The sequence below is a fragment of the Aedes aegypti genome, chromosome 3 (genome assembly GCF_002204515.2).
Source record: "Aedes aegypti strain LVP_AGWG chromosome 3, AaegL5.0 Primary Assembly, whole genome shotgun sequence".
Taxonomy (NCBI): Eukaryota; Metazoa; Arthropoda; class Insecta; order Diptera; family Culicidae; genus Aedes; species Aedes aegypti.
The window spans coordinates 303680633-303696852 of NC_035109.1; the positions used below are offsets into that span (position 1 = coordinate 303680633).

Below are 16220 nucleotides of genomic sequence, written 5' to 3' on the forward strand. Positions count from 1 at the left end.
TATGGCGAATACCGGTGCATCTACCCTAACCGCAGCAAAAGGCTCACGCAGAAAAAAAAAACTGGGCACAGGCACCCCACAACAGCGTTGAAGCCCCATCGTCGTCATGATTATGATGCGAACAGCACTGCCTCAGAGCTAAACAACGCGTTATCGATATCGGGATGGGTTGTATACACTTACCTACTCGTATGAATGTATCATTTTTTTTTGCTCTGCTCTGCCAATTCTACAGCTCTGTGCCCTAAACAGTTGTACGTACGAGTACGAAGCAGCAGATTTGAAAACAATAGCCGGTCGGTCAACCGGCTTAATGGCCTCGATCGGTTACGGGACTCTGAACCTTCTGTCTGTGGAAAAATATGTGCTCATTGTCTGTGGTGGTGGTCTTATTGATTACAAATTCTAGTCGTGATTGTTACGCGGAATTTGAACGAGTTTTTGATTTTTTGACTGAGTTGGAAAGAAAATTTTTATAATGTATTCAAATTATTAGAAAATTGTTGTAAAATCATATATTTGTAGAGATTTTGCGAAGTTATAGCGATTTGAATTTGAATTTGGATTCAATGTAATACCAGGGCACATAACACTTCAAGACAAAAACTCTAGAAAACTATTTTTCAATGTGTTTTTTAAGAAGACAGACATAGGGTCAACAGGCAATGAGAGCACACCCGTTCAAGATGAAAAAATCCAGCGGATTGTTTCCATACATACAACATAGGCTTGATGTGAAACAGCAGAAAACTAAGGAATTGAGGGCATATAAATGAAACAACCTTGTATTTGTATGATTTATTCAGTATTCTTTATTAAAGTCTTGCGTTTTTCTTCTGCCAATTAACGTTACGACTAATACCAACGATGTGTATAATTTCGGTATTTCATTCGATCCGAATAAAATACAGATTTATATTCATCTACTAGAGCGTATGAAATGAGTTTCCTACACGACATTTTTTTCGATAATTACAGACACTACTATTGTTCAATCACTTTTCAACATGTGTGGAAAGGAAATATCTATTGACGTTTATTTCTCGCTCCGATTGACGTAGTCTAATAATATGACACAATTCGATCATCTTAACTAGGGAAACGAAATACTCTTATTTGCTAGCAGTAAAACCTTAACTGAGATTTACAAAGTATCAAACAAACAGGTTTTCTTACGCAGAGTAAGTAAATCACTTAAGTAGCTTGTTGACTAAGAGGACTGGAACTTAAACGAACTAAGTGTAGTTATAACAGTCGTACAAACTAGATTACATGGGTGTCAACAGAAAATTGTTGAGTTTCTCTACATATTTGGCAACGTTCATTCAAATGTGGGAATTTGAACAAAGCTCTAAAGATAGTTCTACTTTTTACAGGATGCGGTTGCGTGACTACTATGCAGTTGTCGAGACTTAATATACTACATTTTGATTATTCGTTTTCTGGTTTAGTTCAGTTAAAATCTCGTTTTTTTCGCCAAAATTCATGAATATCGCTAAGGGGAGAGCATGAGTCGCTTTTTTTCGTTTTCCTTCCCATTGGTTTTAGCGGTCATCCATAAAGCTTACACACTCATAAACTCTCAAACGGTTCGCGAAAACAGGTGTTACGGTGAGTATACTATGTGAATAGAAATCTTGCTCCGATTCTGGTTGTTGGAGGGATCGCTAGAACGATGTACCTTGTACCTTCCCTTCATATCGCCTCCTCCTCTACTAAACGTAAGCTCCACGGCTCCGAGCGTCCTTTCCTTGCAGCCGCTCGGCAAACTGTCTCCAACTGACCACCGTTTTACCGGACCACAACCAAACGCTCGACGTCACCCCGACCAACATCGAGCACACGTACTTCGCCATGTAGATGTGGAAAATTGGTTTCTCCTCCTCCGGAACCATGTTGCTGTTATACTTGGTGGCCGGGCAGGGAATCGAAAATATTTTGCACATTGCCCGATTCCACTGGATCATCCAGTCGTCAAAGTTGTAGTACTCGTAGAACAGACAGCCCAAGTACCCAAGCGCCGGCAGGATGAACAATCCACTGAAGAATCCAATCCGCAGCATCAGTCGTTCCAGTTTGTCCGTTCGAGTTCCATCGTGCTTCATGACCGTCCGAATGCGGAACAGGGACACGAACCCGGCCAGCAGGAATATCGCTCCCAGCGAAAGGTAAATGCACAGCGGAATCAACAGGAACATGGCCAACGAGTGAGTGTCCAGCTGGCCAACGAAGCACACCCCTGACAGGACGTCACCTGCAAGAAACGAAATGGGAAGAAGTGGAAAGGAAAATGTTAATTTCAGTTATTATGGGGGGACCTGGTGTAAAATACACTAGTTAAGAAATGTGGGCCTTGATGAGGATCAGAAAACATGTATGAAGTGTTTTAATACACGAAACATTAGAGCAGGCATCCAATTTATCTTCAAAAAATCAAGCTTCATTAGATTCCCTAGTTGTAGAATCGGTCCTCAAAAGATCTCAGAGTAAAGTGAAATAAAAACATTAGGCTTGGAAAAATAAATATGATGATCAAAAACTTCAAATCTACGCACCAAAATGTAAACGACACATAATCTTCCATGATTATGTGAAAAGAGTTATAATCGAATATTCAAGGATAAAAAACGTATCTAACTCATCGCTTACAAAAATTCTTACAATACTGATTCTAACTGAAACATTGCATGATCTTGCATCCAACATTCGCTAATAGTGAACCGTTTCTTACAAACGAGAATGCTCGGTCAAGACCAGTGATCGTCAGCCTAACTGATTGTGCGGGCCACTGTAGTACTTACAGAATATGGCGCGGGCCGCACGAATAATAAGCATGTTTTTATCAACGCATCTCAAAGAATTCTCGTTTGAATTTCCTTGCTGTCAATCAATTAAGATAAATTCAAATAAACTACTGTGAAACAACCTTATCCATCCCTGAATTTGTAAAATGTGCTTTCGTTGCGGTTCATATATTTCAAGCATTAGGATTTTGAGAAAGCACTAAAGAGTTTAAATGTGATTTTCAAAAAAAAATCCCTGAACTAGAAAAAAAAAAAATTGAAAATTTGGGAAGTTTGACTGACAGGTTTGCAACTAACAAATAGCCAAATTTCTAGGGACCTAATAAATCGCAATTTATTGTTAGTCGGCAGTTAATTTCGAAAACGGAGTAACTTTGATAATGCGGGTAACTTTGATAGTGCGAGACGCACAACCTATTAAACCAAATAACGAAGTTTATGTTAATCAGTTAAGTAAAACGAATGTAAAAGTAAAGAGTATTAGTATGACACTTTATGTCAAAGCTATTTTCGTTGGAATCAAGTGCATTTGAGGATTTATATGCAAATATTAAAATGTTTTAAGATTTTAGCATTTTTGCAACGCTTACAAACAATCTGTTCTACGATCCAGAGGCGTCGCGTGGCCTAATTATCAACCTGTGCACTTCTAATTTATGTCGAATTCGTTTTTGAACCTAGGTTGGAACTGGCGCAACCTGTTCTGAACCACAGTTTCAACCCCAACCCGATTCAAGTTCGACCGAACTACAATTTGCTTGACGTTGGTTTATTTATGTGCTGATAACCGACCCAGTTCCTAAAAACGGAAACAACATAAGTGTCATTTTATAAATGTCATTATTAGGTACACCTTGGATTCAAACCATTTTTTTTTTTTTTCTAAATAAAATGTATAATAAATTTTTACTAACCTTCGTTTTCAAATATAATTTTTTTCTAGTCTTTCAGTTTATTAAAAACATTTATGATTGCAGATGCTAATCGGGTTGTTTAGTTTTATTTTTTCACTTTTCCAATTTTAACGATTAGTCATCATTATGGGGAAATTGTAAAATTGCATATGAAAATAATTCAAATTATGCGGGTCATCAGTTTCGATTTAAAAGCACTGGATTCTAACTAATATTGCATTATAGAGTTAGTGATCATAACCTACATATTTTTACATAGAATTAATACAAGATCGTTCGCTTCGTGTATCTACTTGGTGCACGAATCAAGAAAATTGCTCGCTTTTAAACCACACCTCAAGCGTTATACAGTACTGGACAGAATAAAGTACGCATCGGCCGTTTTTCCATACAAAATGATCAAGTTTGGAGTCTTATATCTCGGTTTCTAGTTGTCCGATTGACCTGAAATTTTCACCGCAGCTTGAAAGTAACCTCAAATTTGCTAGGCTAGAAATTCATAGTTTTTCATTAACGAACTTTTAAGTTATCGCAAATCTCAAATTTTGATAAAAATGACAAAATTTTAAAGTGAAAATAATTTTTAAATGAAAATATTTAGAGCAATATGTTCTTCTGCAAAAATGTACAATTTGATAAGACACACAAATTTGTAGAACATCATTTTTCGGTAAAACTGATTGTTTTCAAAAAATTTTCAAAATTAATTTTGCAATTTTTTGCAAATTGAGAGATTTTCAATAATTTAAAAGATTGTGTTTCAAATGCAGTGATATTTTAATTGAGTAAAATCTATGTTATATCTAGGCTGTGGTGAAAATTTCAGATCAATCAGAACACTAAAAGCTGAGATTCAGATCTCCGACTTGACCATTTTGTATGGGAAAACGGCCAATGCGTACTTTATTCTGTCCAGTACTGTACTGACGATGACGGTACGGAGGGCACGACCGCTTTTGAATTCATTTTCTGATTGTCTTCTGATTGATCATCACAAGTACCATCGCGCTAATACTGTATGCTGGAAGCGAGGTTCTTAACCAGTATTGTACAAAAAAAAAAACGCGCGGGCCTTGAGTCTCAAACTTACAGAAACTTCTTACCGTCAGCCGTCTAAAAAATCACGCCAGTACTCCACACCACAAGCGTGGTGATGTTGAAAGCGCGAAGAAAAAAAGAGAGCAAGCAAAATGGATCTCTCTCGTGGATTGATTTGTCTCTTGTCTCCCCACCGCACGCTCGCACAGATTGATGTGGCAAGACTGTGCACCGGCCAGAGTGGACGCTTTGGCTACTTACACACTGGCATTTGTAGTGCAAAAAACATTCTACCACATATACAGAATTGTGTGTACGACGAAAGGCAGCGCGTCTCCCGAAGAGAGTGCACACGTTGGGTTTCATCGTCACAGCAGCAACGTGTAGCGTGGAACAAAGTGTTGCGTAGCATGCATCGCACTGAGCGCGTAGGGAAAATTAAGGCACAGATCTTGCGCTTTTGCATTTAATTTCAATAGTAGAAATATAACAACACATATTTTGAAAGGTGAAAATTACGATGATCAATGATAAAGATAATTGAAATAGGCTAAATTTTATTGAGAGAATTAAAGAATCGTACTTCAATAATAGCAGAAATTGTAAGTTGTTATGATGAACGATTTGCCACCTGTGCAGTGCACATGTTGCACATGTGGACGCGACGCCTCTGCTACGATCACTATTTGATGAAGTCATAATGTGTTCGTCACTAATCCTTGACAGCCTAGTTATAGTAGAACATGAATTCGGTCTCGAATCTCTAAGCGAAAACCATTTTTACAAACTGGGACCATTTTTGTAATCTAAATCAGAAATTTCCATACAGCGTTAAACGTCTAGAGGTATGCAACGCCCTATAAATGTTCTGTAAGTCATTCAATTTGTTTCGATTTATACTCCATTATCAAATTTACCCCAAAACAAAAACCTACATTCGACTCTATGAAAAATAATATATCCCAGAGGCGTCTGGTCAGCCTGTTCAACCTGTTCATTGAACAGGTAGACCATTTGAATCAAAATCGTACAACTAATTTAAAAAAGTAAATCAAATTCAACAAATTTTAAAATAGCATGAGTGTGGGTTCATACGTACTACATAGAAAGTAGCATAACAATTGTCCCAAGGCACCAAGAACGATCGCGTAGTGTGCTGAGTTCACGCACCATGTAAAAAGCTCGCTTGACATCCACAGCACAAGCGTGGTATTTCACCAAAGACAGCAGCGCAAAAGTTGAAGAGAAACTACTGTGCCTGTTCAACTGCTGCTGTTGAACCAAATCCCATATAACTAAGGTCCCACATACATTCACAGCTTAGTAATCTGTACACGCTCAAAAGCATACATGTGTGGAAACAACCCGTTCAACGAAAGAAGTTGAACAGGTTTTACTTTTTCTCCTTCCGAAATATTGGTGCACGCTAAGCAGTTTCCTAATAGAATGCATTTTGTTCGGAATAGATCGGATGTCCAATGTCCATCCAGACATATTTACATCAACTTAGAAGGATATCCACATTATAAAATGAGAGGTTTCAATAATTAAAATCAAATTTATTGCTGTTTGTATTTGAGATGCAAATCTTAACTAAACGTCCTCCAAATGCGGTAACACAAAACAATCGAAGGAATCCTAGCAACGAATATAGAAATCACCGCCGCCCTAGCAAGAAAAATCTATCTTTGACACCGCATTTCTTGTGGAAAATCTTACCGCATTTGGTGTTCCCGCATTTGATATTTGCATTTCAAACGCACACAGCAATATAACAATTCGAATGCATACCAAGCATACGTAAATTCGATTAATCCAATGTTAAACTAATCATTTCTGGTCTTTGGTGAAGTTAGCGCAGTCAATATGGAAATAGAGTGTTCTTAGAGTGCAAATTGCATGCTTTACGGTGCTAACTTTCATGCAATACGAAATCGGTTTCTCTCGACAGGTTCAACCAGCCGATTTGAACAAGCTGAAGAAGATGGTAAAAGCTCAGGAAGAATGTAGTATCAATGGAATTAGCGCATTTATTTTTGCTCCGTAGACTGCTCCAATTTCCATATTTTAATAATAGATGATTCCATATCTGTTTTCTCTATAGTTTATTGTGGGATTCATGTTGTTTTTAAAGAAGGATTAACCTTTCTAACGGGATTTTCGGCTCGCCACCGAAGCGGACAGCGTACAAATCATTCGCGATGTGTTCTTACGCTGCATTCATACAATTCAAGTACCGCCGTGTGGGGTGACATTGGTGCTAGGGGGTGACTTTGACCGCCCTTTTTGATGCATCTCTTGAATTGCACGGGAGGCATAAAACTAATCCATGACCATCTAGTGGCTATTTATAACGTATTCTTGAAGCTTGCCACATTGTTTTCATTATTCTGGTTATAGCTTGCTGCAAAAATCTTGGCCCAAAGTCACCCTTATGGACCAAAGACGACGGTATTGCTCATTTTAAATCCACATCCAGCGGCGGCGATAACGCGCAGATATGCGCGCAACGTCAACATTCAAGTAGGTTTGATTTTTTTCGTTCTTCAAGTACGCGAATGTTTGTAATTATCTAAATCTGAATCACTGCGACGATATACCACCATTTTCTGTTGATCGCATTCCGTGGATTTTTTTTGCAGAGCACAATACGCACATATTCACATATTAGTTGTAATGCCTAAGGTTGGTCCCTTATTTAAAATTATTTAAAAAAATAGTGTTTTTTTTCTATATTTCTGCCGGATACACGAGATTAATATGCAGATGAATTTGCAAATCAAGTATAACGTACCAATAAATCGTAAAAAAATGCACACTGCAGTTATTTTACTAAATGAAAGAATATATGCAAATACGCGTACATTGATACATTTTGTTATTTCTGATATGTTTTGTAGCTGAAACATGCAAAATCTAGTTAATCACCAGTTTACCGTTTACATAGGCGTTATTTACCCAATTATAAAATATATTTTTCTTGTTGTTGCACAAGTGGCTTATTTGAGCACGCGACGCCTCTGATATATCCTTTCAGAATAAATCTTTTGGCAATCTATCAAGTGCAATCGATAGCTAAGATGTCAGTACTTGTTTTAAAAATATAAATTGTAATTCTTTGAAACAGAATGCATAAATATTGAAGTTTTCTTCGAAAAAACTATCAACTCGTTTAAATTGGTCGGCATTACAATTTAAGTGTTTTGGGAAAATCCCCGACACAAAATTCAGAGTGATCTCGAAGTTAATACATTGGTATGATTTTGAGGAATTTCTAAGATTCACAACCCCAGTTTTCTTGTTTAAGCTTGATGTCGGCTGTAATCAAAACGTTCGTTTAAGCAAAATACTTAAAAATAAAAAAAGCCCGAAGATTGGAATCTACATAATATAAGGAATGCCATTTCAATAAAACTTTCTAGCTGTTAATCAATTAAGAAAACTGATGTTAATTTCAGTATGAAAGAACAAGATCCATCCCTGAATCATCAAAAATTCTATAAAATGTGCTACTTATTCCTCCTCTTCATAGCTCTGAGACTAAGGCAATCGTTATTCAGATATACTTGTTGAGAAAACTTTTTATTTCAAAATCAGTTCGTGGGCCGCACAAAATTTCTCTGGGGGCCGCAGGACAACAATCGCAATCGCAGTCTCAAGGTCAATCCCGGATGAATAATACTCAAACAAATCCACAAACAGCTCCAGTCCAAAACACTGCCCCGCCACATACATGACAGCCGTCTTCCACAATAATACTCTGACTACTTCTCACTACACTGCTACTTCACATAACTTGCGAAGTCAGCGAAACACCACTTTTCTGTCAACCGCGCTCGTGAAACTTGCCGATCACTCTGGAAACACTGCCATTGCCCGTGCGCTGCTGAACAACGGTTCGCAAATTAGTATGAACACGGATACCCTGTCACAGCGGCCGAACTTCAAGCGGTTCTACGAGAATTTACCGGTAAATGGTGCAGGCTTCGACGGTGTCCAAACGATCAGTGTTGGCGAAGATCCTTTCACGCTACTCCTCGTTTGAAACAGAGGTGAAGTTTTAACTACTACCCCGGATTACGCTAAACCTGCCGCAGCAGAACATCGACATCAACTTCTGGAACCTGCCCACAGACATCTGTCTCGCCGATCCAGGTTTCAACGAGTCTTCGGACGTAGATGGTATTCTGGGTTTGGAAATCTTCTACGAGTTGCTGTTAAGTAAGCAGATCAAGCTAACGGATGCTGATCCGATTTCGCGCAACACAGAGCTGGGTTGTATAAGAGCAGGAGAAGTTCCTGACAGTTCCATCTCCACCTTCAGCGCAGCAACCGCTTTTGTTACCAGCGAAGAGGTTCGTGAGCAGCTTGCACGTTTCTGGGAGTTAGAGTCGTATCGAACGAAAAGCTGACTCTCCATCGTAGAGTCTTCGTGTGAGTCTATCTTCGAGCAGACTACAACAAGGGACCCGGATGTTCCCAGTAGCTCTGCCCAAGAAGGAGTATATACTGTACATCTACTATTTGCCACATCATGCTGTGATGAAGCCCGACAACACCAAGACGAAGCTGAGAACAGTGTTCGCTGCGTCGTGTGCGACAGATACAGGAGTTTCTCTTAACGATACCCTGATGGTGGTCCAGAGCAATATACTCTCCATTTTGATTTGCTTCACACAGCACATGTTCGCAACCGTCGCTGATGTGGAGAAGATTTACCGCATGATCAACGTAGTCGAGCAAGACCAACCGCTGCAAAGGATTCTTTGGCGAGAGTCCGTTGATGAGCCACGTCGAACGTTTCTGCTGTCGACTGTGACTTACGGTACTTCGTCGGAGTCGTATTTAGCAACTAGGAGATTGAAGAAGTGCGCATAGGAAGAAGAATAGACGTATCCATCAGCAGCAAACATCATCAAGCACGACTTCTACGTGGACGATATGTTAGCTGGAGCGAAATCTGTGAAAGAAGGAGCAAAGCTGTGCTAGGATGTTCTGTCGCTTCTCGGTTCATTTGGCTTCAACCTCCGGAAGTGGCATTGAAATCAGCCAGCAATTCTGAAGAGCATTCCCAACCATTTACACGATCAGCGTGACACCAATACAACATCGACTTTGAAAACTTAGGTTGGACCTGGGAGCTTCATGGACTAGCAACCATTGACATGTACAGTCAGTCTATGCTATGCTATGCTTAGGTTTGACCTGAGAGCCAGCCCTACTGTTGGCGTATTTGTATGAGACCGTGGCGGAAAGTGTTCAGATTCCGACAAAAAGTTAGTTCTGGACCGATTCGACGATCTGAAGTGCTTGTTTTCCTCCCATCCCTCAAGATGGCAAGCGTTCGTCTCCAACAGAGTGTCGGAGATTGAGCAAATTACTCGAGATGGCGTTTGGAACCACATGCCTGCCGTCGAGAATGTTGTTTCGCGCAGTGTAACACCACTTGAACTTGTCCATAGCACCGTGGGGTGGAATGGCCTGACGTGGCAAGAAGATTTGACTGTGAGGATGAAAATAATCAACAGTTTGAATCGGTAACTTTGGAGGAGAAACCATTAGTAACAGCAGCGCTGCAGATACTACCGCCGAGCGAAAGCTTTACCCGGTATTCGTCGTTGTTGAAGTTGATTCGGTCAACGCGTGGACACTCCGCTTCGCCCAAAATTGCAGAATCATCAAACCAAGTATGCAGAAGTACTGGAGTGCTCAACGCGAAGGAGTACGAGGAAACTCTGAACGTGTTAGCGAAGTTATCACAGTCGGAGTGTTTTCCTGTGGAGTTGTCGGATCTGGCAGCGAAGGGAGGGATAAAGTCAAGATCAAGATTGCACACTAAAGATCCCGTTCTGCGGGATGGATGGATTTCGCGTTGGTGGGACACTTCGTCATGCTCCAGTGTCGTTCGGTAGAAAGAATCCAATTGTGTTGGACAGTGATCACCTGTTGACGAAGCTGACTATGGTTGGCTACCACCATCGAATTCTTCACGGAAGACCACAGCTGATGCTATACTGTATAAAGGAAAGGTTCTGGCCGCTATCCTGAAGAAACCTAGCAATGAAGGTAGTGCACAAGTGTGTAACCTGCTTCAGGGCTCGTCCACAGGGTCCTCGAGCAGCTAATGGGAGATCTTCCGATAGAACGAGTGACTTCTGCTCCTGTATTTCGTCGTATCGGATTTGATTATTGTGGACCATTAACCTGTAACAAGGATCTCGTAAGGCCGCTCCGGTAAAGTGTCATCTGTGCTAGTAATGAAGGCGGTTCACGTAGAGATGGTTGCAGATCTCACTACGGAGGCGTTCATGGCTGCATTGAGGAGGTTTGTTGCGAGGCATGGCAAGCCAGAAGTTATCTGCTATGATGATAACGCGACTAATTTTGTTTGTGCGCGGAGAGAAATCAGCGAGTTACATCGATTGTTCCGAGCAGAACAATTCTAAAACTGCAACGTTTTTTTTTCAGAAACAGCTAAATTTTTTTTTAAATTTTTTATTAGTATCATTTTAATCATTACATTCATTTCTTATACCTAGGTGTTCTGTGTCATTAGAAAACACTATCATCCTAATTTGGTAAAACAAATTGAAGATTTTATTAATATTTTGTTAACAACATAATACATTTCATTTGCCGTAGCAGTTCAGATTTTTTACAGGTGAGTTGATTTCACCTGTTTATAAGAGAAAAAAAAACACGTTTTTAATTTACTTAACCTAACTTAACCTAAATATATAACGCATTAATCGTGGCATAAGAAGATTGTAACGATTTTTGCCTGAAATTATTTATTATTTTATTTGACATTTGTTCCAATGTTTCAACATTGGATATTCTATGTAACTCATTGGTACTATACCAGAGAGGAAGCTTCAGAATCATTTTCAAAATTTTATTTTGAATTCTCTGCAGAGCTTTCTTCCTGGTATTAAAACAGATAGTCCATATTGGTACAGCATACAACATGGCTGGCCTGAAAATTTGTTTGAATATCAAAAGCTTGTTCTTAAGACAAAGTTTTGATTTTCTACTAATAAGGGGATAGAGACATTTTACATTTTTGTTGCATTTGGCTTGAATGCCTTCAATGTGATTTAAGAAAGTTAAATTCTTATCTAGCATGAGCCCTTGATACTTAACTTCATCTGACCTATTTATTGGAACCCCTCGTGACAATCCTATCAAGTCCTGTCTGGTGGTAGATCCTTTGTACAGCAGTGTGTTGAAAGAGAGACGAATCTCAGACGAAATTTTCTAGTCGTTTGTTACGAATGTTCGATTAAAACAAAATTGTATAGCTATTGTCAATTGTTCAGTCAGATTATTGTTTTAAGATCTTCGGCAGTTGAGTACCACAGGGTGTAGATATCGATCAGTAAATTGAGATCGATAGCGTTATTTCTCTCCCGTGCGTCGGCCGTGTCGGTATACTTAAAGTTCATATAATATATTATATCGAAGTGTGGGCTTCGTAGCCGTGCGGTTAGTGTCACCGAGGCATTTAGTCGCATCGTGCTAAGGATTGTGGGTTCGATTCCCGCCTCAGGCCTGAAAAACTTTTCGAGAAAAATGTCTTTTTTTAATGTACTATTCCGCGAGTGATTTCCGTGGGGTTTTATCCGACCAGTAAAGATTTATCCGTAACACGTGCTTTTCGAATTTGTTGTTCTATCACTTTGTTATTCACTATAGTTTTTTAATGTAATTCTATCTAATTATTCAAAATGTGTCAAATTCTCAGGGTATGTACTATATACAAAGTTTCGTTAATCTGCTTTGTGTTTTTCACTTAAAAATTGTTTATCATACAGCAATCATGATAATAAATCTTCGAGCTGTTTAGTAGAATACCTATAAGTAAATGAAAAAAAAACGAATTTAGTACTATACCATTTAATTCCACTAGAATTTTTATCCTTTGACAGATACGCGTATTTCGACCTCAACTGTAAGGCCGTCTTCAGTGTTGTGTACTAGACTCGACTTCACACGACTTCAGTCGAGTCTAGTACACGACACTGAAGACGGCCTTACAGTTGAGGTCGAAATACGCGTATCTGTCAAAGGATAAAAATTCTAGTGGAATTGAATGGTATAGTACTAAATTCGGTTTTTTCATCTACTTGTACAGAAATCGACAAAATGCATTTCGAATCAGTAGTATTTGATTCTTTGGTCGAGTCACTGGCTCATGTGGAGGCAGGATCAATCGTGTTGCGCGTAGCTTGCGTTGCACAATAAAATAGTGTCACGGATCGCGTTAGTACTATTTGATCTTTCGATCATATCGCTTGTTCTTGTGAGGGTGAGCAATGTACACTTGTTCGGCGTATAATGCGTGTATCGTATAATATCGCGAATCCGGTTAGGCGTGCATATATCATGGATCGCATCATCAATCAAAGGTAACTCCTAGACCTTTACCTTATCCCACTAACTTGATATCCTTTCCATGACTAACATTCCTGCCCTTCTTAAAGTTTTAGCTCTAGATTTGTGCACATTGAGAATGGTAAGCTAATTCCAAGCCCCATTCATTAAATCTCTGTGCAAACTTCGATTGTGTTCTGGTCAATCACGGAGTAGCAACTACGAATGGTAGCGGACTTTGGGGCAAGTGTGCCATAGGGGCAAGTGTGCCACCCCTGCTTTTTATAAAAACTACAATATATATTTTTTCTTTGAGCTTAACAATATGTTCCTTCATAGTTCACAATATAATAATCAAAATATGATGAACATTGCTCTATTTTACACGAATTTACATCGATTTTTGCAAAGACAACCAAATTTGAGTGGATTTTTATAAGCTTTCGTTGTTTCTAAATAGCATGATAAAAGGTAAATTATTACCAGATTTTTCTAATGTTCTGTACATCGTGAAACTATTCAAATGTGTAAGTTATTGTGGCATTTGGACGAAAAAAGTATTTAGTTTTACATACAAAATCCAGTTTGGTTGAAATGTATAGTTATTGGGGCAAGTGTGCCATTTATTTGGTAAACAAAAATTGTTGAAGTGAAATTTATAAAAATGTAAACATCATCAACAAAATCATAATAATAAACTAAAATGAGGCACCGGTAGTGGTTTCTGAAGTATAGCAGGGGAATAACTAACATGTTTGCCCCCCAAAGTGATTTTATCTCAATAATATTCAATAATAACATGTTTTTCGGCTTATTAAGTACCGTTTCACATATCTACATCAATATTTTACCGTTATTTAGTGCTGATCTAGTGTAAAATTATACATATTTGCCGTAATATAAGGGTACTACTTATATTGTATTGAATGGAGACAAAAATAACCATTTTAGTTATTCAAATGAGTAATAGTGAGTTACGCATGCTTTGAACCTTGTTATAAAGCACCACCTTATTACGGTAAACTTAAAATTATTTTTTAAATTATCGATTAGCGTCTGCTTTTTAAGTAATATTAATAGGAAATAAAGAAAATTTCATTACAAGTAGAATTACATGCGATGTTCATTCGGTGGCCGTCTTGCCCCATATGGGTGGCACACTTGCCCCATAGTGTCGAAAAATAGGTTGTTTTGGATGATATTTGAGAAGCTCCAAAACTAATACTTTTTGAAATTATTTTCATTTCAAATGGCACAGTGGTTATGAAAAGATGTGAAACTATCATCATGAGGCTAAATTGGTGGATTTTAAAAGCTTTGGGCAAAGTTAGAGAACAATTTGCTTAAGGTGGCACACTTGCCCCAAATTCCGCTACGATCAGCTGTGCTCATTAAAGTGGTTCAAAAAACCTTTTTTTCACACTGCTCATTCGATTCCAGATCAAATTCTGAGTGTCTTTCCAAAATGATTTGGATGAAAACTGAGACTGCACAAGCCCTTCAAAGTTTGTATGGGAATTACTATGGGAAATGCAAGCAATTCATTCAATCGGTCAAAGTGTTTGCCCATTGCTCGTACTCATGCTCATTGGAAATCAATAAGGTGCACTTTTTCCAGAGCCTGCCAAATAAACGAGATAAGTAAAAGAAAGTACTTTTTCCCCAACAGTGAATTTTACCCCATGCACCCCAAGTTGCAACTCAGTGATATCAGCGCAGTGTGACAAGGCTCTGTCATCAACAATTTAGCAGCAAGAGAAAATACGTTCTGACATTGTTGATATGCTCGTCGTTCGGACCAACAGATCGGACAGCCTAGCTGGGTTACACTTACATGCTAATTAGTGACCATTATAGGTGACCTTCATTCAGGACAGGTCGCGCAAATCAGCAGCAAACGGGTTGATTACAATGTAAAACCATGATTGGTTGAACATTCTACTGAGAAAGGTGGATTTCATGTGTACGATAAATTGAAGCCTAAAGTCAGCAATTTCATGGAAAACCAGATAGATAACAACACGAATTTCTTATCGTTGGATAAGATTGATTCCTACTGAAAATAACCAAATCCGTTTTTTACGAAGCTAAATAAAGTTGTTTTGAAATCCTTCCAAAACGATCCCTTCAAGCTCGAATGGATATTATTTTTATGCCTGTGTTAATGCATGAACCATAAAATCAATTAATGCTACCTTTCGACCTCAAAGAAGCCTGAGCGAGCCTTTTGACGACTCCACTTAAGAAAACCATAATTATCAAGCCTGTCCGACTCGTCATTTGCGTGTCATAAATCCTGATACCGCTGACCGTCCAAGCCAAAGGGCTGGAAAAAGGCTCACGCTGCTGGTTTTACGATCGGATATGGGCACTTCGAAATGAAGAGATAGGTAGGTAACCACTTTTGTTTGCCAGTTGACGACTTTAACTACCCTTAATAGGCACGATTGTTTGTATTGTAATGATGGAATGAAAGATGGGAGAAGTCTTAAATAAGTGCAGCAAAGTATAGCAATACGATATGCATATTCATGTCAAATATGGGATAAATCAAGGTTGGATCTCCGACCGTGTGATAAGCAAAAAGCTATGCCTTGGGAAGTCAAAAATTACCTCTTCTGTCTGTAATGTTTGGAATGAATAAATTAAAAAAACCTCTTCTGCCTCAGTGCGTATCGTACCTTCGTGCTGTGCGTACACGAATTCTCTCTGCTCTTGGAAGTTTTCTTAAAACCTACCTAAAGCAATAAAACAGTACCAGTTGCAATTTCTCATCGTTATGGACCAATGCACGAGTTCACGAATTTGACGTTTGAGCGGTGCCAAATTCACTTGTTACCATGGCCACATAGATAACACGGCACCGCTAAAACGTCAAAAAGTGAACTCGTGCATTGGTCCATAGGCTGTTTTTCATCACGCCAATCTGTCATGAAACGGCATATTTTCTGCATCGAAGAATGCAGTGCGGGAATAGTCATTACGCAACTGAAACCAGTGCTGTAATGATTCATTACGCACTGCTTTCTCATTATGCAATTGTTTTGAGTTGCGTAATGAGTCATAGCACAACATTATTTTCAGAAATTGT

At 38.8% G+C, this 16220-nt stretch overlaps 1 protein-coding gene across 1 annotated transcript in view; it reads right to left on the minus strand.

The window, feature by feature from the left end:
• Nucleotides 1-786: 786 nt before the first annotated feature.
• LOC5572716 (frizzled) overlaps nt 787-16220 on the minus strand; it is a 125474-nt gene continuing 110040 nt past the window's right edge. The window contains exon 5 of the mRNA XM_021849591.1: nt 787-2254. Coding sequence (XP_021705283.1) covers nt 1716-2254 — 539 coding nt within the window. The 3' untranslated portion in view covers nt 787-1715. The remainder of the gene's footprint in view (nt 2255-16220) is intronic.